Genomic DNA, 24,140 nt, shown 5'->3' with positions numbered 1-24,140 from the left:
TGTCTTTAATCTCTATAAATCTCATATGTCCATTGCTCTCAGAGTTATCTCCCTAAAATGAAAACTTGATTGATACTCCTTGATATAAAACCTTTTATTTCACATTGTTATAGACCTGAATAGAATATACCAAATCTAGACCCAATTTGTTTAATGTACCTTGTCTCTGGCTAAGCCTTTTATCACCCTTATTTTAGCCTCGCTCAATCAGTTATATTTCCCTTAACGTGGTATATTATTTTATACCTTCATGTTTTGGCTCAAAATACTGGTCCATCTGTCAGAAATGCCTGTCCTACATCCCTCCTTTCCATTGTCATGGTTATCTAGTAAACATCTCACCTCTCAGTACCTAGCTTAAGATTCCCCTCTTCTATATGTCCCTTTCTGGGGTAGAGGTATGAATCAATAACTGTTAAGGAGAATCAGTCTGCTATTACAAATGTCAAAATACTACAATATCAAAGTAGACTTCAGAACAAAGAATATTATCAGAGATAAAGATATATATTAAATAAAGGTAAGTGGGTCAATTACAAATATAACAATCCTAAATATGAAGAAATCTAACAAATAACCTTCAAAATACATGAAGAAAAATTAATAGAATTGAAAGAATAAACACAAATCTATAATCATAGTTGGATCCTTGAACATCCCGCTTTCAGAAATTGATACAATAGGCAAATGGGAAATCAGTAGGGATATAGAAGACATAAACAACGCTATGAACCAAGTGGCCCCAACTAAGTTTTGGAGCACTCCAATCACCAACAGCAGAAAGCATATTATTTTCAAACTCACATGGAACATTCACCAAGACAGACCGTATTTTGGGCCATAAAACAAACCTAAATAAATGTAAAAGGACTGAAATCATACAAAGCATGCTCTCTGATTATAATAGAATTAAATTACAAATTATTTACAGGAAGATACCTGGAAAATCACCCAAATATTTACAAAATAAACAACACACTTCTAAAATCATGGGTTAAAGGGAAACTAGAAAATATTTTGAACTAAATGAAAATGAAAATTCAACATATCAAAGTGTGTAGGGTACAACTCAAGCAATGCTTATAGGGGAATTTATAGCATGATTTGATATATTAAAAGACAAGACACTAATATGTTTCTACTTTAAAAAACTAGAATATGAAAAGCAAATTAAGTCCAAAGTAAGCAGAAAGATACAAAGGAACTAGAATAACTAAAACAATTTTGAAATTGATTGTCATTTGACTGCAGACACAGGAGAAAGGCCAATTGAGATCGTAACTGCCCAAGTGAGCCCGAACTGTTGACCCACAGAATCATGAGCTAAGCAAATGTTTGTTGTCTTAAGCCAATAAATTATGGTGTAGTTTGTTAGGTGTCAACAGCTACCTGTTAAGATGTTTTCACAGATGAAGCGACGTTTGAATTGTATTTTGAAGGATGAATAGAACTTTCTTTTTCTTTTTTCTTTCATTATTTTTATCTCTTTTTTAAAGGTTTTTTTTGGGGGGGGGCGGTGAAGAATACCCCCAATCTATTTAATCTGTGACAAATTAGTTTTGGTGAGTTGGGTACATCCTAGTTACTCTTTCCCTTAAGCCATTGGGAGAATAGCATAGGATCATCTGAAGTAAAGTACAGAGCTCCTGCCATAAGATACCACCTGTTCTAAGGAAATACCAAGAGGAGAAAAAAAAGGCATGAGCATTGATGCCTCCTGGCCTAAAGGACACCAAAGGAAAGACTACTAAAACTTGTACTGCCGGTACCTCCCTTTGGTCTTTAACCACACAATGCCTGATTTTGTTATTTAACCCTTCCTGTTTTGATGCACTGTTGCCATGCTGAGATTGTGTTATTGTGAGCTTCAAAAGCAGAGGCCACATCTTCTATGTCTGTGTCTCTTCCTACAACTACTAGCACAGTGCTTGCCATTTAGATGCTAAAAGGAAAAAAAAAAATGTTTAAAGTAAATGGGATTTAGCGGGAGTCTGGTATTTTCCATAGCCATCAGCCCCACTCCAGACCAGAGTGGGTGTTGCCACATTAACTGTGGTGTCCTGGCTGGAGGCCGAGACTTAACTGTTGATGACCCTTCCTTTTCTGTGAGCCACTGTTAAGTACACTGTGTTAAAAAAAAAAAGTTCCTGAAAGGCCTTAAGAAGCCAGATATTATTGCTCTGGAGGTTCAGTGCCCACAGCCTTGAAAAATGCAGAATGCAAGGCTACACTGTGGGAAGTTGACACCCCAATCTGTTGGCCTCACTTCCTAGAGGCTGAGGTTCACTTGGATTCTACCTCTTATTTGCCAGTGGTGTTTTAAGGGACATCCTACTGTGCTGTGTCAGTTGTCTCAAGGATTGCCCCCAATCTTGTACACGTATGCTCATTATTTTGAAAGTGTTGAAATTATGGAAAATTATAAAGAAGAAAGTAAAAGTAAGTTTTCCAACAACCCAGAAATAATGACTTTTAACATTTTGGTGTATATTTGTCAGGGTGTGTGTGTGTGTGTATGTGTGTGTGTATGTGTATAAATTTCATACTATTCAAACTTTTTTTTCCAGTCAACAATACACCATAAACATCTTTACATCTTCCCATGTCAGTATGCTTCCACCACAACATTTTGACATTTTTCTGGTATTTCATTATGTACCATGATTTATATAAATAATTCATTCCATTGGCTATTTACATTGTTTCCAGGTTTTGATTATTATCAGCAATGGTTCTACAATGCATAAATTTGGGGGCAGATCTTTGATTTTGGCTTGGAGTATAACATAAAAATGATTTTCTGGGCCAAAAGATATACATCTAAGTCTCATACTACATATTTGTGATGTTGACCTCTAAACACAAGATACCAATTTGTAGTAACATTGTATAAGTTATTTTCCACATCTCTTCATAAAAATTTTTTCTTATCCATTGATAAGTTTGTAAATCTGTCTTAAAGATTTTTAATGTTTTCTATAGATGCTCTTTCATATATTAAGTGAAAAAAGCAGAGTAGAAAATGAAATATTAGACAACTGCCTTGTTTGTTTTGTTTGCTTATTTGTTGGTTTTGCTTGGTTTCCTTTTTTTATTCTGGTCTAAATGTGTCTGGAAAAATCAAATTACACTGATAAGCTTGACTCATGAGGAAGCAAGTCCCCCCTTACTTCCCTGGAGCAAGGCTGTGGGGCACCCACAGACCATGATAGTAGTTATTACGATTTGGGGAGCACAATGAGAATAGACAGCATTTTTCGATGTCATTTAACTTTTCTATTATCTATCAGAGTTTCACTTCAAATACTTTCCTAAGGTCTGGGTATACTCTGTTGGCGTTTGTGATGTTTCCAATATTTCTCCTTTATCGACTTTTCTGCACACTGTGGTCTAAAGGTGAACTATGGAAAGAAGAGCCCTATATTAAACTTATAAAAATTGGAGGCAAAGAGACCAAGATTCTAATATTGCCTCTGCTATGCACAGCTATGAAGTTAGATATGGCCCCTTAACCTGTGTGGGACCTCATTTCCTCATAGTAAATGGCTTTATATTACAATTCAAGAGTGGTGTTGGTTGTTGTGAGTGGGAGGAACACGTAAAGAGCCTTTATTCAGTACTTTCTTGTGCCAGATACTGTATACATATTATCTCACTAACTAGGTGTCATTTTCCTGCATTTTAAAAATGAAGAATTTGAGGTTCAGAAATCTGAATTAAATTTCCTAGGTCATACAGAGAGTAAATTACAGCTATAACATGTAATCTAGGTTTGCCTGACTCCAAAGCCTATTCTAGATATGAGTATTGAGTAACAATGGGAGTATATCCATTTATTAGGGTTCGTTAAGAATTTAAGATCTGCTACGTGCCAGACACTGTGCTCAGGTCTGGGAATTCAGTGGTGAATAAGTTAAATATGGCCCCTGCCTCATCAAGATTGCAGTCAAGTGGGGGAAAAGAGACATGGAAAGATGAAGTTACAAATATATAATTACCACTTGTGATTAATTAGTAAAAGAAAAGAAAAGAACAGGGTGTTGTGAGAGAATAACAGGGAAGACCTAATTTGAATTGAATGGTCAGGGAAGATGTTTCTTAGATTGAGACCTAGAGGATAACTGTGAGTTAACCAAGCAAGTATGGGAAGAGTGTTTCAACCTTTCCAGGTGGGTGGGTGGAGCAACGGAAGGTAGGGAGCTGATCCAGTCGGACCACAACCAGGCGCTTCGGGGAATGGAGGTGCCCTGATGATGGCCGCAGCCAGCTTTCTAGAGAGGGTTGTGGCCATGTTCAAGTATGTGGTATTTCCTTAACATGTTATGTATTAGGGAAAGTCCTACTAGACGTGGAAGTGGCCTCTCCCTTCCCTTGGAAATCCTGGCATGCCATCCAGTTTTGCAACTTCCCAATGTGTTGCCAGTCAGCTCTGCTGACCTATTCGCCCCACAGAGCATGTAGCTCATATTATTGTTCCTCGATTGGTTCTCCATGTTCTAATATCCGTGGGGCAGAAAGATGGAGCAGAGCATGTCTGGACACTTTTGTCCACAAGTTATCTTTACTTTATACCTGGAAATTACATGCTAAAGTTCAGATGTCCCAGAGAAAAGTTGCTAAGCCTTTAGACTAGCTGTATAATCATAGGCTCTGGAAATCCAGCACTATTATTAATTGGAGTAAATATTTTGGATAACAGTGGAAAGGATTAAATGGAAGATGAGATTAAACTGTACACAGCTCTTTTGGATAATGGAGAAATAAACTGAGGAACATTTCTGGGTTACAGAGAGAATAAAACTGAGTCACTCATTCTGGATAAGGGAGGGAGACATAACTTGACTAACAATCCTGGGTATGGGAGGATGTTTATGGATGATGGGAGAAAGATGAAACTGAGCTGCTTTTCTGGATAACAGAGAGAGACAGCCCAGAAAAGGAAGTAAGGTAGTAGCATCTTCAGACCACGAAAACTAGCCAATAGGTGGGAGTGTGAGAAATGACAACCTCCTTGTGTGGACATCAAGGAGGTAGGTGCCCTAGAGTTTGTTTATTCCATAGCCTCCCATTGTCACACCATGTGGCCTGGGGCCAGTAGACCTCATAAAGTCTCAGCCACCATGTTCTTAAAGTACATTTGTGACACTCCAGGCTTTTACAGTGACAGAGATACAAAGCTAGCATCTTCTTTGAACTGCCCAGATAAAATGACCTAGGAATCAACTTGGGGATGCTAAGTGGGGCAATTTAGTCATTTAAACTTGTGAGGCCATTACAATCAGAAGGGAAATTAGTCACATCCAATCTAAATCCTTTGTTTTACAGTTAATTAAACTGATGCCTGGAGATGGGAAATGACTTGTGCAAAGACCCCACAGGCAGATCAGGGCACAGCTGAGACTAGAACCCAAAATTTCCTACTCCTAGCCTAGTTGTTTACAATGCCAAACTTAAGGCCATCTCATAGGATTAGAGAACGGCTTTCTGGCCGAAGCTCCTGGGACCAAAATCAGAGACAGAATGGAAAGACTAAAGAAAATGAATTATGTGAATTCGGCACAGTGCCAGATGTTTTTACATATTTTAACTTTCATTTAATCCTCTCAAAAATCCCATGAAGGAGATATTATTGCCACTTTACAGCTGTTGAAACTGAGACTCAAAGAGATTAAGTATCTTGTCTCAGGCCGCAGATGTGGCTGAGCCAGTATTTGAACCCAGCTCTGCTTGAAGACAGAGTCTGAGCTTTTCTACCCCAGTAGACTAGAAACATCAATTGGTTCTCAAGATCATCACTGATGTGATAAAACCTGGGACAGAAATTAGGGAAGACTAGCAGCATCTGCCCTTTCCTGTGGTGGGTAGGAAAAGGAGGAGCAGATGGTTTTTTCCTCAAGGTGATAAACAGAGTATTGACTCTATTCTGAAGTCATAATTCATGTCATGGAGAAATTATCATCTGGATAAAGGGTCTCTGAGCTCATTTTAGGTATGGTCACTTCAATGACAATTTTCCTTTTGGCCTATGTACCCTCTCTGCTCTTATGAGTAATATTTATAACCTAATCTAGTCACTTATGTTTAGTTTTTACAAGGATTATTTAAAAAATTTTGTATATAATTTGCTACTGACATATCTTTGGCCAATAACCACAAAACCTCTCTCATTACTAAAATCCTTCTATGCCAGTTTCTTTAAGAAATTAGATCGCTGTCAGATGAATTATTAATAAAAATTAAAGTGATAGCCAGTAGCATGGGTATCTTTGGGCTCTTGGCCAACAAATAAACCATCTGTGTGAAAGGAAACACACTAACAATTTTGGACTCTGCGGTCACACTGAGCGTTGACCTCACCGGTAATTACCCAAATTAATTGCCTTTCGGGTTGTGTTCTCTCGGCACGAAAACTTCTTTTCCCAATTCAAGCCACGTGGGTTAAAATGAGAAAACAAAAGCAAAAAACTGCTCCCCATACCCAGAAGCCCCTTCTGTCGGGGATCCCAAGTGGACCCAGGAGAGCTGTTAGAGGGCTGAGGAGGGCTGATCATCATCGCATACCATACATAGGTGGAGGGCTTGTTTTTCTGTTTCCCGCCTGTGAGAGGATACCCCTATTGTTTCTGAAAATGCTGACCAGGACCCACACTTCCAACAAAAATTCCTCTATCCCTACAACAGCAGCAAAAGCAGCAGAAGCAGCAGCAACAGATAAGTGTTTTGATGAATTGCAAGATGGAAAGGGTTTGCAGTGCCCCCAGCCCTGCTGATACCGAATGCCTTTAAGATACAGCCTTTCCCATCCTAATCTACAAAGGAAACAGGAAAAAGGAACTTAAAACTCCCTGTGCTCAGACAGAAATGAGACTGTTACAGCCTGCTTCTGTGCTATTCCTTTTTGCCTCTGAGTTGTAAACAAGACCCAGTAGAACATGCGAATGGAAAGTCACAAACCTCTGGGTGCTTGAAAAGATCCTTGGGACCTCATGCACATCTGCGGAAACTGGATGGAGAGATTTGGGGAAGTATGGACTCTTTAGCCGGCTTAGTTCTCTATGGAGTCAGCTTGCTCCTTTCTGGTAAGATTTGGCTTTATTTTTTTGATATAGTATTTAAAAAAACAACAACAACAGTAATTCTGGGCTCTATTTCTTGGTGCTAGTTAACAAGAAGCAGCTGTGGCATAGGCACTGTTTCTCTTTAATATATAATGTTCCATTTAATATATGTAAGAATTGAAATGTGACGTCTTTGTGGCATGGATTCATTTGTCTAGAATTTCTCTTCTGCATAATTGTCCCCTGTGTTACCACAGACTCTGTGAGGACTGATAAGTTCACTTTATTTGAAGAGATTCACTTACTATGGTGCATTTTTTTTTTTTTTTTACTCTTCTTCACGTGGGATCGTTTCTTATTTTAAAAAATAAATAGAAACCTACTTCTTTTTTACCTACTTCAAAGAAAATCTTCAGTAATTTTTTAAACAATGAAATTCATGCTGAGAATTATGGGGACCCATTTAAGGCAATGTATAGATTGTCATTTTTAAATGTCAACAAAAATGCTTTTCTATAGATTTCGTGTCTCCATCCTATTTTAGTCAAAGCAATCGAATTAGTCAAAATAGGGGTCAGGGAGATTAGGGCTATATTATTTTTTAAAGTATTTGGCATATAGTAATTCATAAAGTCTTTATTGGCCCAATGAAATGAAAGTTTTGGCAGTTACCAGATCCCTGGGCGTAGGAGAGTATTGAAACCTGTTGTAGAGGAAAGGAATAGCTGGCCTGAATGTTTTTAGGTTAGTGTCTGCTGCTCACGTTCCTGAACTAGTGGCACGCCTCTGTAGTTTACTCGCCCTATGGGACACTGGCTGAAAATGGTGTCATAACTTGAAGTGCAAGTCACAACCATAATCGCCATCAGTCTCTCCCCTTCAGTTTGGAAGCATTCTAATTATTATAATAGAAATAAAATTGGTATTGGAAATGAATTTGGGAAAATTTACTGACCTTAATGGTGCAGGCTATATTATATTAATAGAATTTGATTATTATTAAGTATCTGTTATATTATTTTTATGTTTTTCTAAATGAAATCTTAAATATTCAAAAAATTAATCCAATAAAATAACAGAATTTCATGTAATTTGTTTATAGCTCTTCGGTTCTCTTACAACAACCAATTATATTGAGGATTTAATAATATCTTTAAGAATAATAATATGTAATAAAAATTGCTAAAAATGAAAGATTATCCAAAATGATTTTAATATTTATGTAGAAAATATTTATATTAATATAGAAATAATGTTGATTTTTTTTTCAATAGTATGCACATTTAAACCAGATAATTATCATGATTCCATTTTTGGTTTGTTTTTTCTGTTTAACACATTTACCAGTGCTATGAAATCTGAAACTGATTTTATACCAGGGATTATAGTAATCAAAGCTCTATAGTTGCTCTGAGATCCTTTTTAGGTTAAATAATACAACTTTTTTAATTCACTTTTTCCCCCTATAGTGACTGTTATGGCCCTTTGCAGTATAGGCTTAGAAAAGCAGTCAAAATCAAACAAAAAAGATATGCCTAAAAGCACTGCTCCATGTTTAGACTTTAGTTTCCTGAAAACAGCACTGACTTCAACAGAGAGAGGCCCAAAAGAGAAGGATTTCATGCTCTCGTTATAAAGGGAGGGTGGCACTAGCAAGGCGGGTTCCTGGGAGTAGGTTTGTAGTATTGAATCCTAACTCACATTCCCAGTCTAAGCCTCCATGAGCATGAATACCCAAGGCTTGGTAATTGCAATACAAGAATCCAGCATGATCATGTCTCTAGGCATAGAAGCCCATTCTTCAAAGCAAACTCTACTGGTAGATGATAGTAATGGAGCAAGGGACTTACAGCTTATAGGTTTATCTCTCTAGTCCAGTAGATTTCTCATTCCTTTTTCCTAAGCAAATAGAACTGGAAAAAAATGTCACATTTGCCTCAATGAAGATGGCTCTGAGTGCAGATGCTGACCCATGAGAGGGTTTCAGGAAGTATGTAGTTTTTCAGAAGACTTCCCTCAAACCCACCCAGATTCTGGTATATTCCCCTCCCAATTGGGAATCATGGCTAATTTCAGGTTACAAACAAGTTATAAATGTATAGCTTTTCCGCACTCCCCCATCCTCACCAAAATAGGCTGCTCTTTCTAAAGAGTTGTACATACAGAAAAACAAAATAAATCACTTTCTGCTTTATCATAATGTGTCCTATATGATCAACACTGATCCAATGGGAAGTCTCTAGCAGTGTGCCTTCATACCTCTTTCCTACCTCATTTGACCTTTTTAAAAAATTTTTATTTTATTAATAAAATAAAACGGTGTACATTGGCTGACTAGACATTTATATAGTTTAATTGCTCTTTCTCTCTTCTGGCTCTCTACCTAGCCAATACGTTAATGCTAACTGCATTCTCTATGCCATGCTCCCCATCCCTGTGACAATCTAATTTGCGCTTCTTTAACCCTTCACCCCATTCTCCTGGCCCTCCGACCCCCCGTCCCCTCTGTTCATCACCAGAATGTCCTCTATAATTGTGAGTCTGTTTTGATTAGTTTGTTCTTTTTGTTCCTTAGATTCTGCATATAAGTGAAATCATATGGCATTTATCTTTCTCTGACTTATTTCACTTAGCATAATAACCTCTAGGTCTATCCATGTCATTGCAAATGGTAGGGTTTCATTTTTTTTAATGGCCGAGTAATATTCCATTGTATATATAAACCATTACTTCTTTATCTAATCATCTGTTGATGAGCATTTAGGTTGCTTCCATATCTTGGCTATTGTAAATTGTGCTGCCATGAATATTGGGTTGCATAGATCTTTACGGATTATTCTTTTGGTTTTCTTTGGATAAATACCCAGAAGTCCAGTTGCTGGGTCAAAAGGTATAACCATTTTTAAGTCTTTGAGAAACCTCTAGACTGTTGTTTTCCATAGCAGCTGTACCAATTTTCAATCCCACCAACGTTTAAGGGTTCCCTTTTCTCCGCATCTTCGTCAGCATATGTTGTTCTTTGATTTATCGATAGCCATTCTGATAAGTGTGAGGTAATATCTCGTTGTGGTTTTAATTTGCATTTCTCTGATGATTAGTGACCTTGAGCATCTTTTCACATGTCTGTTGGCCATCTGTATTTCCTCTTTGGAGAAGTATCTGTTCAGGTCTTCTGCCCATTTTTTAAAATTAGATTGTTTGTATTTTGTTGTTGAGTTATATGAGTTCTTTATATTTTGATATTAACCTCTTATCAGATGTGTCCTTAACTAATATCTTCTCTCAATCAGTCTGTTGTCTTTGTTTTGTTAATGGTTTCCTTTGCTGTACTAAAACTTCTTAGTTTGATGTACTCCCATTTGTTTGTTTTTTCTTTTGTTTCCCTTGTCCAAGGAGATATATCCGAAAATAAATTACTGTTAGCAATATCAGAGAGATTATTGCCTATGTTTTCTTCTAGAAGTTTTATGGTTTCAGGACTTACATTTAAGTCTTTAATCTATTTTGAGTCTATTGTTGTAAACGGTGTACGATTGACCTTTTAAATAACAACCTTGATTCAGTTTGTTATTTAAAATAGTGGATATCTTGTCTGAAGTGGCAGAGGAAATTCAATTAAAGGCATACCTCAGAGATATTGTGGGTCCAGTACCAGACCACAATAAAATGAGTCATAATCTTTTTTCTGGTGAAAGGTCTTGCCTTCAATTTGTAAAAAACGCAACATCTGTGAAGCACAATAAAGCAAAGTGCTATAAAACGAGGTATGCCTGTATAAGGTCAGGAAAGTGGTTCCAGATGGGACCTCCTCATTAGGGCTGGTCTTGGAAGGATAGTGTCATGTCTGAGTAATCAAGGGTGGAGGGACAAAAGCTGGGATCAGAGACATACCTGGGAATTATTTTCAGAGGGAGGAGTTTTGCTTTCTTCACAGATGCTCCCTCCTAAAGACTAAGATGTCTTTGTTGGGAGATCTCAGCATTTCCTTTTCAGCCCTCCCTTGGGAGAGCTTCCTGCAAGATCCTAGTTCTAAAACATCACCCCAGGAGAAAAGGACTCCTACAAGTGCCTCTCAGAAGACTATGCTGTATCCTCTTGGCCATGCAGATGGGTGGGCTACCAAGTTTTCTGACATTATCAATTCGTCTTCTGGGACCTTACCCTTAAAAAGATGTGTGTGTGTGTGTGAGAGAGAGAGAGAGAGAGAGAATATTGTGTTACCTGTTTATTTCCTGTAGATGGCTTATTGGTTAGAACACAGACTCAGGATTCAAGTAGATTTCTCTAGGCCAGAAGGGTGGACTAAACCCAAAAGATACCATTTCAAAATAGATAAATGTCAAGTCATGCACGTGGGTCCAATAAATAAAACATGTATGTTCAATGTGAGAGAGAGCTTGTTTGTTAAAAGTTCTAGCATCACCAAATATCACCAACTTTGGGTGATATGTAAAATTCATAGGAGCCAACACATGCTCTGCTTGCTAAAAAGGTGTCACATAAGCTGCAACGGTTTGCATTAGTAGAAATATGAAGTCTCGATTAGAAATAGTAATCACTTCACTCTACTGCTCAGAGCATAGCCATTGAAACACTAAAGACACAGAAATCTGACAGCAAACATATTAGGCAAACGAGGCAAACATTTTAGAAACCATGTCATATTGGAATATTTAGCCTGGAGAAAAAGGATGAATAGCATTGTTTTTAAGGGTTTCCATATAGAAGACATCATACATTGACATTATATTTTGCCAGATCTAGGATCCAAGGATAGAGGGAGTTGCACAAAGATGGTTTGACTTTACTTATAAAAACCTTTTAAATTTGATCATGAGTGACCTTCCACACTGGAGAGTGTTCAGGCATAGGTAAGGTGATCATCTATTAGGAGCGTGAAAAGAGGATGTAGAGTGTGGTGATTACTACACTGCCTTTCACATCCTTTTTGTTTCACTGTCCGCAGCTCCTCATTAATCTCTTAAGAGGTGAATGAAGGTTCAGAAAAGCCACGAATATCTTTGCCCAGTGAAACCAAATTGGGTATATTTCTTCAATGTGGACCCAAATGTACCCACTTTATGCTGATTTTTAACTCAGCATGCCTTTCGAGAAAAAAGAGGACATGCATATGTGCTATGATGACTTTCTTTTGAAGCCCCTGCTCTATGGGACTGAGGTAGAGCTTATCAAAAATGCAGTAAGAGTTAAGTGAATGGATCGTGAAGTCACAGATCTGGGGTTAAGCCCAAACTGGATGACCATGGGCAAGTTATTTGATTTCTCTAAGCCACAGTTTTCTCATCATTTATTCATGAGTATATCTATTTCCCAGAGTTGTTATAGGCATCAAGTGTGATAATACATGTGAAATGTTTAGCCAGTAAGAGCTCTATTAATAAATGAAGCTAGTGTAATCAAAAGAGAAGTGTTGCTATGAAGCTAGTGCTAAGACTGATCTAATCTTTTCCAGGGTTTAGGGGAGTCACTTACTTCTTATAGAAACCATATCCTAAAAAGACCTCAGCATAATCCAGTTCTTCAAATTTTGTGCTGGTCACTCCCCACTTGACAAGCCAGAACACTGGCCTACTTGCCATCCAATGCTTTTCCTCACCTGTTCATTCATCCCTGCTCATGACCTTTTCACTTCAACCAGATCCATCTCCACAATCTATCCATTCATTCCTCTTGGCTCTTGTTCATGTTGTTCCATCTGTTTGGAAATTACATTCTCCATGTTCACTCTGCAAACACAAATCAACTCAACTTGCCGAGGTCAACTCTTCCTCATGATGTTTTTCCCCCTAATTCTGAGTCCTCTTAACACACAGGCTGTGGTCTTTGAGCTTTGGGCACGTAGATTTAGCCAATTAGCCTCTAAACATTTGACAACAGATTCTACTTCTTTTTCATTCTCCATAGTGCATATATTTGATGTTCAATAATCTTTATTAAGTGGAGTTTAATATGCCATCATGAGAAACTGTCGGTATGTCACAGCAGACCTGAAAGAGGAAATATTGTAGAAAGGATTTTAGCCACGTTGAAATAATAGTAATATTACCAATAATAAGTCAGTTTCATATACACTGCAAGTAGTAGTCACTCATATCTTAAAAGGTTGCCTTATGTTAAATATTTGATGTAATTAAGGTCAAAAAATCCTTTTCTTCTCTTAGGTATGAAACATAAAAGATATACTCGTGAAAGTGGGTTTAACCAGGGCTTTACTTAATATAGATATTTACGATTGTTGAATGCTACCCAAAAGATATGCATACTTTTTCTTCAATAGACATTTATTGAGTTATTGCCTACCTATTATTCATTCATTCACTCACCTATTATTTCAGTCAATGAAGACATATCAAGGACTTACTTTCCTGGGATTTTAGAGAACAGGTTTTGTGGTAGCATAGGAAGGAGGGAGTTTTAAGAAGGGGACAGTAAGATTGGGGCAGCAGAGTGACAGCCTCAGGACCTGGCATGGGGGAACCAGACTTCAGGTGTGTTGTTTTACAAAGAGCCAGCTGCACTGATAGCATTACAAACCAAAACTGGAAGGGATGTCAGAAGATCAGCTGGCATCACTCCCAGCCTTCAGGAAAGGGAATGTCTAAAGTTGCCTCCCTTATTTCTGGAATTTAAAACTGATAACCCAATTCCCAGACTATTCCTTAACTCACAGCACACGTGCAGAATGTTTTTTAGATTGAGCCATGCCTGCTTTTTCATACGTCCCACACCCACTGCCTCCTTTTGTCCCTTCAGAAATCTGACTATCCTTCTCCCTGTGTTCCTTCCCTAAGCCTGCAGGGACAGGTGTGGGGACGTGGATTGGCCAGATGGACGGAGGCCTGAGTCTTCAACACATCTGTTGATTAGAGGGAGGGCATTTCCACTGCTTAGTGATTCTATGTCTAACATGGTATGGATGAAACAAAGGGAGAAATTTAAAGATGAGCCAAAGGAACCCGTCAGACAGCCTGTTGAGGGGCATGTTGGGTGGCTGCTGTTTGCTCTCTGCTTGTCACAGACCCTTGCCCAGGGCTTGACCAGTGAGGTGTGTGTGGTGGTCACACCCATCTCAGTAGATCTGTCAGCTTTCCCGCTTTTGTTAGAGGGTGATATCATGCTTCCTGGGGGGAGCACTGGAAGACAATGCTCGGCCACTTTCCTCCAGATACAATAGGCGGAGTCAGGAAGGCAGTATTGACATTGCTGGGGCTGGGGAGGCACTCACTGCTCTGCGATCATCCGATGGTGAACCAGCTTAACCTTGGCACACAGGGCCTGAGTTGTGTAAGGCGTCTGGCTGCAGAGCCAAGGGGACTCCACCCTGGGGACAGGAGTGCCTTAGACATCTGGGAATCTGGGATGGGCTTCAAATTCTGATCACTGCGTCAAAAACAACCACAAAACGATAATAGTATCAGTAAAAAAAAAAAAAAAAAAATGACTACCATAGATGAATACCTCTATGAATAAGTGTTTAATATGATTTTTTGCATCTCTCAACAACTTTGCACAAAAGCTATTATTATTCATTTTTTAATAGATGGGGCAATGGAGGCTCACAAAGCTTAAGTGAGCTGCCCAAGATTAAAATGTAGTAGCCATCTATTATTTTGGACTAACATCCCTATTTTTCAAGATTTGCTACAATTTTCCTTCATGGGATTCTGATGACACCACCAATCACGGATCACAGGGCGATCTGATGACAGCAGTTGGTTCATATAAGGGAGCATGACCCACACAGTCAGTTAGACTCTTTCTCTTGGAATTTATGAGCAAGAGATTCTCTTTCTTCAACGAAGACACTATATACTTGGAGCTAACAGCTTTTCTGGGCATTTGAAGGAAGCTGGTCTTTAGTAGGAGAGAATGAGGACAATAAGAGAACAAAACCAAGACAGGCACTCAGATAATTATTTTAGTGCTGGATCCAGTGGTTTTTAGATCAGAGACCCATCCCTTTATCTTCCAATTATGAGAGTCAGTCACCCTCATTTGCTTGTACTATTTTGAATAGATTTCTGATTCTCGAAAGTGTACCCATGTCTCAGTAGCAAATGATAGAGACAAGAGTTAAACTGAGAATGGCCTGAACCCCAATTCTGAGCTCTTTCAAACACCTCACTGTGCTATTTTCTCGTGTTTCACGGTCACCTCAGCCTGGTTCTTGGAAAATAAGGCTGATAACAGTATTTATTCATGTGGTTTGAGGAAGATCTTACAAGAGATACTACTTAAAAGTACTTAGTGCAGTGTTGGTACCTGATGAGCACTCAGTAAAAATCAGATGCTCTTAATTGTTTGCTTATAAACAAAGCTGGAGACTCTTATGTTGCCTTATGACAGTCCTTTAAAAGCACATCTCCATCCATGAGAGTGGGTGACTATATTTCATAGATGGAACTCCCTGGCTTCCCTTGGTGAAACTCAACATTGGTACTCTTGTCTTGGGGACAGGGAGAGAAAAGCTTAAAGCTATGCATTCTTGGGCTTTTGATAAAAACCTGGAGTGTCAGGTGGAGTAATTCCTTTTTGTAGCTCTATCAGCTCTTAACATGATACTCCCTACTTTTCTCCTGCCAGCCCCAATTTCCTCTTTTCTCTTGTTTCTGCTGAATAGATGATTTGTCTTCTGTAGGTCCCCACATCATTTATCCCAAACCTAATTCCTAGTTCTTAACAGTTTACTGTGCAATTGTCATTTCCAAGTGGAATGTGCCTCACTTCTGCATAAGCTCATTGTTGGATTTTTAGATCCATGAGGGAGAGGGAGAGGGAGAGGAGAGGGAGAGGAGGGAGAGGGAGAGGAGGGAGAGGGAGAAAGTAAGAACCGCTCTGCCTCCATTTCACCACCATCTTTCCTCTAATTCCTCCTCCTCTTACTCTCAATTCTTCTCAAGCACCTCTTGGATCTGGAAAGCACTTTCTATTCTTCCAGGATCGGTTTAAACACCAACCTATTTACCATTCACAGCTACCACTTCAGTATCACAGGGCATGGTGGAGTTGGTACTTGGTTGTAATCAGCAACTTTTCAGGAGCCAGTCTTTGCCTACCTCACTAGAGCCTTGTGAATCTCAGTCCCTTGTGTTATGATGAAGGTGTGTTTCATCTCAGGCTTTTTGCAGTTTTGAAACATTCACTTTCAAGCCTCCTTGCCTTTGCGTAAGCTATATCATCTGCCTGGAATGTGCTCTTCAGATTCTCTTCTTCACCTGTCTGACTTATTCATGCTTTGAGGTTTATCTCAGGTGTTATTTCTTCCAAGAAGTCTTCCTTAACCTCCTTACATGGGTAAGGGCCTTGCCTTCACCAGGATTCCATCAAAAACGTGGCTGAAACCAAGGCATATGTGCAGATAGATTGTTTGGTAGGCAACCATAGGGAGCAAGAGGAGGAGACTAGGTGAGTAGAACTGTGCCAGATGTGTTATATTGGCCAGTGCTATGGATGCCTGGTGGGCCAGATCTTCTGAGAAGCTTATGAAATGAAACTCAGAACTGCTTACCTGCAAAGGAAAAGGAAAGCCATTCATCTAATGCTACAGTCTGCCTTTGTTCAGCAGTTATGTAGATGTATGGAGCTAATAAGTTACTGCCAGCATCCTTTGCTGTTATGCTAGAGAAAATCCTAGGAGAAGAAGTGAGATATACTTGCATTGATTCTGGGTGAGCTACTTTGAGATTACACCTGCTCGCAGCTGATAGAGGCCTGTACAGAAGTGTCCCCTGAAGAAGCAGGTGAAGGAAGAGCTGGGCTGGGAAAGACTTGCATTGGTGCTCAAGAGGTGTCAGATCCAGGCACCCTGTGCTTGCCTCTGTCGTAGTGCTTAGAACATTAAATTACAATTTACAGTTCACTTGTTGGTTTTACTCACTAGGCTATGAGCTGTGTTTGGCATTTCAATATTCTCAGCACCAGACATAGTATATCGATTGGTAGAGAAATGCTTTAATAAATGGTTTTGCACTGGATTAAATGTTCTGACCCAGTGCTTCCCTAAGTGTGCTGCATGTACCACCACTGGTCTGAAAGATGGTTTCATATGGTGCTTGGAAAAATATTTTTAATTTTAATATTTATTAGCGTATAGATATGCACATATATATATCATATCGGTAATATAATTTTATGAATAGTCTGGCTTAATATGAGGGTAAGAAAGAAAGATGATTTAATTTAAAGAGAATGGTTAATACAGTAATTGTATAAGTAGCATGTAGACTCAACAAGAATCATGAAAGTGATACATAAATGAATGCAGTTTGGGAGACACTGCTGTAACTGAATGAGTTAGCCAATCCTTTTAAAAACTCTATATATGTGTGTGTCCAAATAAAAAACAGAAAAGTGATTTGGTCATGTAATTAATACTATCCTAGTGACATGAACAAAATGAAAGAGTCTCATGGTGATTGATTTATCTCAAATGACTGTCTTAGACTCTAATCTTGCTTCTCCCAGGAAATCTGCAAAGTGGACATTGGTTTATAAAATCCAGACAAGACCTAATTTACCCCTTGGGTATACTGGACATCCTTCAAAAAAGGCCCGGCAATCAGCCAGGAAACCAGTGGGCAAAGCCCTCTAGTGGAAGAGTGGGTGGGTCAGTTATAGTTATTCATTCAAAATAACATTTACTGAGCCCTTTCTGTGTACTGGAATCTCCTAGGCATTGGAGTTACAGAGATGGTTAAGAGATAAATCTAACCTCAAGTGGCTTGCAATCTGGTGGATGAGAATCTCTGCTCTGACAGAGACTGACAATATATGCTGGGAGCATGGAAGCTGGAGCAAGAAATCCTAGAAGAGAACCAGGGTCTCACCAGAAGGGTAACATTTGAGAAGAATTAGTAGGATTATGCTTTTGTGGAAAATCAAGAGTGGAAGTGAGGAGTAGAGGCCTTCTGAGAAGAAGGAAACACATAGAAAATGAGGAATAAAAAGTTTAAGAAACATTTGTGCCGTGGCTCTGTGTGGCAATATTCTAGGATACACTGAAGGAGGTGGTGGGGATAAAGCTGGGAAGATGGGATGGAAAGAAGGTAATTTGGTTCGAGATGGGCTGAGTGGGTAGAGGCAAAGACACTTCTGGGAGCTGTTAGGATGTAGGATGAAGCTGTGTGAGGGCATGAGATTGCCCAAGAAGAGGACAGTGGGGTAGTGCTGGGAACACCTATATGAAGGGGTGATATAGTTAGAGGAAGAGGAAACTGAAGGCATTAAATGAGACAAACCAAGGGAGGAGGGTTTTACTACATCGAAAATTGCTGAGGCAGGAGCAGGTAAGGAGAGAGGCTAGAGAATTTGGCTATTAGATGCTGTCGTAAAGCATTTTTAATGGATGGGCAGGGCTGGGATTGAGGAGTAAATGCAAGATGAAGATGTGGAATTAGGTAAGCAGAGATTCCTTTCTGAGAGATGTACCACATGCTAGCAGGTTCTTGTATTCATGTGCTTTTCTGTAAGCTTGATGGTAGGATGATCTGGTAGGACAGGGTCCCCAACTTCTGGGCCAAGGACCTGATCTATGACCTGTTAGGAACTGGGCCACACAGCAGGATGTGAGTAGTGGGCAAGCAAGTGAAGTTTCATCTGTATCTGCAGCTGCTCCCCAGTGCTAGCATCACTTCCTCAGCTCCATCTCAGATCCTCAGTCATTAGATTCTCATAGGACTATTGGTCCCTGGGCCAAAAAATGTTGGGAAGCACTGTGGTAGGAGAAGGGGTGAAGTCCTTTCTGTCATCTCTAGCTCAAGGTGCTAAAGGTTTGAAAAAAGTAGGGAGAGACCTCCTTCATCACAGACACCCTCCTCTTCCCCCGGACGTGGTTTCCAAATTACCCAAATTAGGGAATTATTTTAGTTTCACAAATAAATAGTAATGGAAGCAGATGTTTTTGTGGAGGGGCCACATACTGTTACCTAGAACAACAGAATATTAGAACTGTCAAAGACTTAAAAGATTGTCTAATCCAGTGTTTCTGAAATGTCTTCACACAATACTAAGTCCAGGAGAATCATAGAATTCTTTTTTTTTAAATATTATGTGGAGCTAATGTTTCATACTTTAAGAAATGCTGATTTGATTCAACCTGCTCACTTTATAGATGTTGACAATGAGGCCCAGAGAGTTCAGCACTTAGCTCAAGCTCACTCAGCTCATTAGAAGCTAAATTTCTTCACTTTAATAGTGTAGATGGCAATGTAAATTAGAGGTTAATTCATGTACCGTATAGTCAGATGGCTTGAGTTTGCATTCCAGCTCTATCATTGTGTTGGATAGCTATTGCTGAGTAATAAACTTCTCCCAAAATTCAGTGGCTAAACCATTGTTTATTACCACTCACATGTCTTTGGGTTCAGCTGATCTATGTTTAGCATAGTTAGGTGGTTCTACTTCAGATTGCAACAGCTGGGGCAACTCTGCTTCTTGCTGCAGGTATGTGGGTTATCCGGGTGCCTCTGCTCACAAGTATCTCATCCTTCTTGGATCAGCAGGTTACCCTGCTGTATATTGTTCTCACAATGTTGTTAACACAGGAAGGCTAGGTAGAAACAAACAAGTAAAGCTTCTTAAGACCTAGGCTCAGGAGTAGCATACTGTCACTCCCAAAGTCATGTGCCATGCCCACATTTCAAGGGCTTGGAAGTTCACTCTGCCCATGATGAGGCCAAAAGCAAATGTATGGATGCAAGCAGGGTTGAATAGTTGGGGCTGACAATTCAATCTAATATAGCCACTACTAGCTTTGTGCTATGGTGCAAGTTAGTTGACTTGTCTGTTGGGGGTAGGGGGTGGAAATTAAATGAATTTATTTATGTAAATCATTTAGAACAATGCTTAAACTTAGAAAATACTAGGTAAATATTAATACTATTACAAATTGTGTTCACCCAACCATCACTCCAAATGCATGATGGAGGATATCTGGGGTCTTAGTGACCAGAGTGGCTATTGGAGGGTTAGGGTCGACTTCACAAACAGGCCCAGCTTCAGCCATTCTCCACCAGCAGAAGGGTGCAAACGAATAATCTTCTGAAGAGCCCCAAAATTATTCATTTACGAATGCCTTTCTGTTAAAAGTGCATAATGGCCACAAATGTAAAGAGCTTGGCAGCATGAGCTTGCTTTGTGCTGCTTGGCCCTTCCAGCCTCCTTCCCCCTGTGTTTCTCACACCCAGAGTTGGTGGTTCTTTTCACACAAACCATCTGCCAAGAGGTGTGGAACTGGAGCCAGAAACACACAACAGCTGCAGAAGCTCAGCTACATTCAGAGGCCTGTAGTAATCTTTTAGCAGGCCTAGTAGACAACAGCCCTCACCACTGAGTGATTCTAGAGTACATAAGCCATCTGCAGAGTGTGATTCCAACATGAGTAATACATGAATTCTGCCAGCTGTTTCTGGAATCAAACAAAAAACAGCGTTGTTGCCAGCCAGTGGGGAGAAAAATCACCATTAATTGCATCACTATCTTCCCATAAAGGCTGAGGAGAGCCCCTGACTCAGGCGAATTTCTGTTAGAGGACCTCTTTTTGTCTTCTAGAGATCACCTTTTGATAGAACTTATGGCTTATAACTCCTACCAAGCCCACCTTTTCACCTTAACCAGGTGGTTATGATCATAGGCTCTTGGGGCAGATGAATCTGGGCTGGAGCCTCGTGCAACAGTGTGATAGGTGTGTGACCTTGGATAAATCACTTTGTCTGCCTGTAGAATGGGGATAATAATGTCACCCACGTGAAAGGGTTGCAAGTATTACATGAAATAAGCAGATGAAATGCTTAGCAAAGAGCAGGTTCATAAAAAATGTTCTATAAATATTAGCTATCATTATTTCTTATGTCTCCCTATGCTACCAGAGTTATTGCTCTTAAGAGTCCCCTGTCTTCAAGAATTTCTATAAATGTTATTTAATTCCATTTCATCCCATTTCAATGTAGCTTCTCAACACATTCTAGTCTATAAATATTTTTTGAGCTCCTACTCTGTGCCCGGCACTGGGTCCGCAGATATGAAGATGAATAAGATAGTCATTGCTGCTGAGAAGTTGCTTTTGGGGTGTGAGCTGCAGGTAGACATACTGTGATTTGCAGTAAAGTTGTATAAACCATGAACACAGGGTTAGTGTCCTGGAAGTTGTACCTTTTTTGTTAACTGATCAATATGTAACTCAGTTTTGTGTGTATTTCTGTTTATGGACACATCATTTAATGAATATAACTGATTTATTAACACAGAACTTGTGGCCAAGAGCACTATAACTCCTACCTGTACAAAGCTTATCTAACAAATGTATTTTCTCCCAAGGCACATCACTGCATTCTTGGTCTTAGGAAGATTAATAAGCATTTCAACACTGTGCTTGGGGCCATTTTAAGTGCTGAAATTGCCAAAAAAAACAAAAACAAAAAAACCAAACACAAAACAAAACAGAAAACCACAAAAATGTGAGAAAGCGTCACTAAATGTATCGCAAAAAGAACACTGGTGTAGAGTATGAGAGCTGAATAGAGCGCTGCCTTGTTTCACTGCAGTTGGTGTCATAAAGATCTGAGGACTCAGGGTTTTCCCTGCTCTGCATTTGTTGGAATGACCAAATACCAGGAAGCCACCCGTGAGAATCGATGTTGAGGTTATAAATAAATTTTAGACAAATTCTCAGACACAAAATCAACAAGTAATGAGGAGAGACTGTATACAAATGCTATACAACTCAGAGTGCAATAAAGCTTCCGTGGAAGTACAGGGCCAGCACAGGAGAAAGATGGATTCGGTCTGGGGCAATCGGGTTCCACTGACTGGAATTTCAGATGCAGAGGGCACGACTGACAGATCAGACAGTGGAGACAGAAGCATGGAGGGGTGAAAGCCCCACCGCAGCCAGAGCAGCCAGATCGGGGCTAGTAGATGGATGGATTTCTACCTCCAGCACCGTACTTTGGAGTGCAGATTCGACTGGATGTCCTAAGCAGGCCTCTTCTCATCCACATACAGTCAGAAGTAAGATCCGGAACTCTGAGATGCCAAATAAACAAATGATTTGAATGAGCAACAGCGAGATTTTAGTCAACGGAGAAGACAATTTGTGTTGTACCGCATGCGAAACAGTAAACTCATGAGTAGACATCTCTCTGTTCCTCTGGCTTGGTTCCTCTCCAGCCCCCAGCCTCCTCATTCATTCTCCTCCTTTTTTTTTTTTTTTTTTAACAGCCTCCATTATTCTAGGCAATTCCACTTTCAACCTCTCTTGCATACACCACTCTACAAAACAAAGACCAGCTCCTTATCTGACTCTCTCTCCCCTGGAAGCTCAGCAGGAGCCCTGGATTATTGCTCAAGTGTAGCTTTGGGTGTTTTTCACTCTACCCTTTATTCCCTACTCCAAGGGGCCTTATCCGACTATTCACCTAGTAAAATACTTTCTCCATATTTTGACACAAGCAATAGAGAAGTATAAGGTCCCAGATGAGTTACCACTCCCTATCATTGTCTCTGCCAGTTATTCCTGACAGAATAAGTATTATCTTGGATGCATAATTCATGGTTTCTGCAGTTTTTACAGAGGCTAGTCCAGGCACTAGCCACACTAAACATTCAATAAATGAATAGATTTCCACTAAACTGATGATTTTGGGAAAAGAGACATCTCTGTAATGTTTTCCTCCACAAAACTGATACATGATTTTAATATAGTTTTCTTATATATTGTACAAAGTTTTATAATTTTTATCACCTTAAGTTCTAAATATTTCTCCCTAATAATTCTCTTAAAATCCACAAAGATATTGTTTTTAAAACTTAACAAATAATTATGAATTTTATCTTAAGGAATAAGCAGGAGGAATAGCTAAGGAAATTCTGGGGAGAAAGAAGAGTAACATCTCGGGAGTAGCTCTACTGGATCGTAAGGCAGAGTATAATAATGTAATAACAGTAGGCTACAGTCCACCAGGCTCAGCAGACAAAGAGTAGAAGAATAAAAACCCCGACCTTACTTTCCTTCCACCCTCCTGTCTCCCTCTGGGGCTTCCTATTAGCTGACTCCAACTGGACATAGGCAGCCTCCATGGACCCAAAGCTAGGTGGAGGATGTTTGAGAGAGCTAGAGAGGGGCACACCTTGTCAAAATGTAAAGAACCAGGGACTAGCCCAGACTTAGAAAACATGTGAAAAAGTTCACCCTCTACATTAAAACCAAATCAAAATAAGATATTGGTTTTCTATATCAAAATAGCAATGATTTAAAAAAGTGAGAATACTCAATAATACATGGGTTGAGCTGATGAAATATTTTTTACATAGAAATTTGGCAATGTAAGGTAAAATATTATAATAAGATTTTAAATGCTATGATAAGGTTAAGTAAAAATTCAGGATATGGAATTGTATTTGGTTTTAGCCTTGGAAAAAACTATGTACTTTGTTGGTTTCTGCAGTTTCTCTCTGTATGTATTCTGGGAATGGGGTGAGGATAAAGAATATACATCCAGTGTTAACAGGAGTAAAAATGTTTCTTTCTAACCATTCCTCACTTCTCACTGGGTTTGGATAGACCCGATCTGTTGTTTAAATAAGGATTTCAAAATGAGACATATTTTTAAATTTATATTCTGAATGTCCTAAAAAAAAACCCATTAAATATATTGTGGGTTTAGAGATACCTTTTGGTGATTATTTTTATTCTTAAATTTTTATTACTTAACAGGATAAAAATATAAAAGGGCTCACATTTATCAGACTACTGTCTAATTTGGGTACATAATACTTGATTATCGAGATGTTAATTAATATCATTTTATTACAGTAAATAAGTCCCAGAGAGACAGTGAGAAATGTTTCTTTCACAGTATTCAGGTGATTTTTAAAGTTGGGGAATAAAAACCAGTAGAGAAATTGAAACTCTGGGTAGTTGTTTTAAATTATAGCATTTGTGCGTTTTAGCTTCCTGAAAATGTATATTTTTCTGATTATAAAAATAATTTATATTCATGTAGAAAAATTTAGATACGTAGAAAAACATTTTTAAAAACCCAGCCACCAGTTAAATAGACATGG

General features: G+C 39.1%; 1 protein-coding gene and 1 long non-coding RNA gene across 3 annotated transcripts in view; both read left to right on the top strand.

Moving 5' to 3' along the window:
• Positions 1–6,500: 6,500 nt before the first annotated feature.
• TEK (TEK receptor tyrosine kinase) overlaps positions 6,501–24,140 on the top strand; it is a 96,002-nt gene continuing 78,362 nt past the window's right edge. Inside the window, exon 1 of one of the 2 annotated variants that reach the window (XM_039880682.1) lies at positions 6,501–7,079. In XM_039880682.1, coding sequence (XP_039736616.1) covers positions 7,028–7,079 — 52 coding nt within the window. In that variant the 5' untranslated portion in view covers positions 6,501–7,027. The remainder of the gene's footprint in view (positions 7,080–24,140) is intronic. The other variant, XM_039880681.1, reaches the window with a different exon arrangement.
• LOC120617100 (uncharacterized) overlaps positions 10,451–24,140 on the top strand; it is a 23,543-nt gene continuing 9,853 nt past the window's right edge. The window contains exons 1-2 of the long non-coding RNA XR_005656770.1: positions 10,451–11,243; positions 14,125–14,133. This is a non-coding gene — a long non-coding RNA (uncharacterized LOC120617100). The remainder of the gene's footprint in view (positions 11,244–14,124; positions 14,134–24,140) is intronic.

This window comes from Pteropus medius, unplaced genomic scaffold, assembly GCF_902729225.1.
Source record: "Pteropus medius unplaced genomic scaffold, Ma_sr-lr_union100, whole genome shotgun sequence".
NCBI lineage: Eukaryota > Metazoa > Chordata > Mammalia > Chiroptera > Pteropodidae > Pteropus > Pteropus medius.
This window is presented reverse-complemented; position numbering and strand designations above follow the sequence as displayed.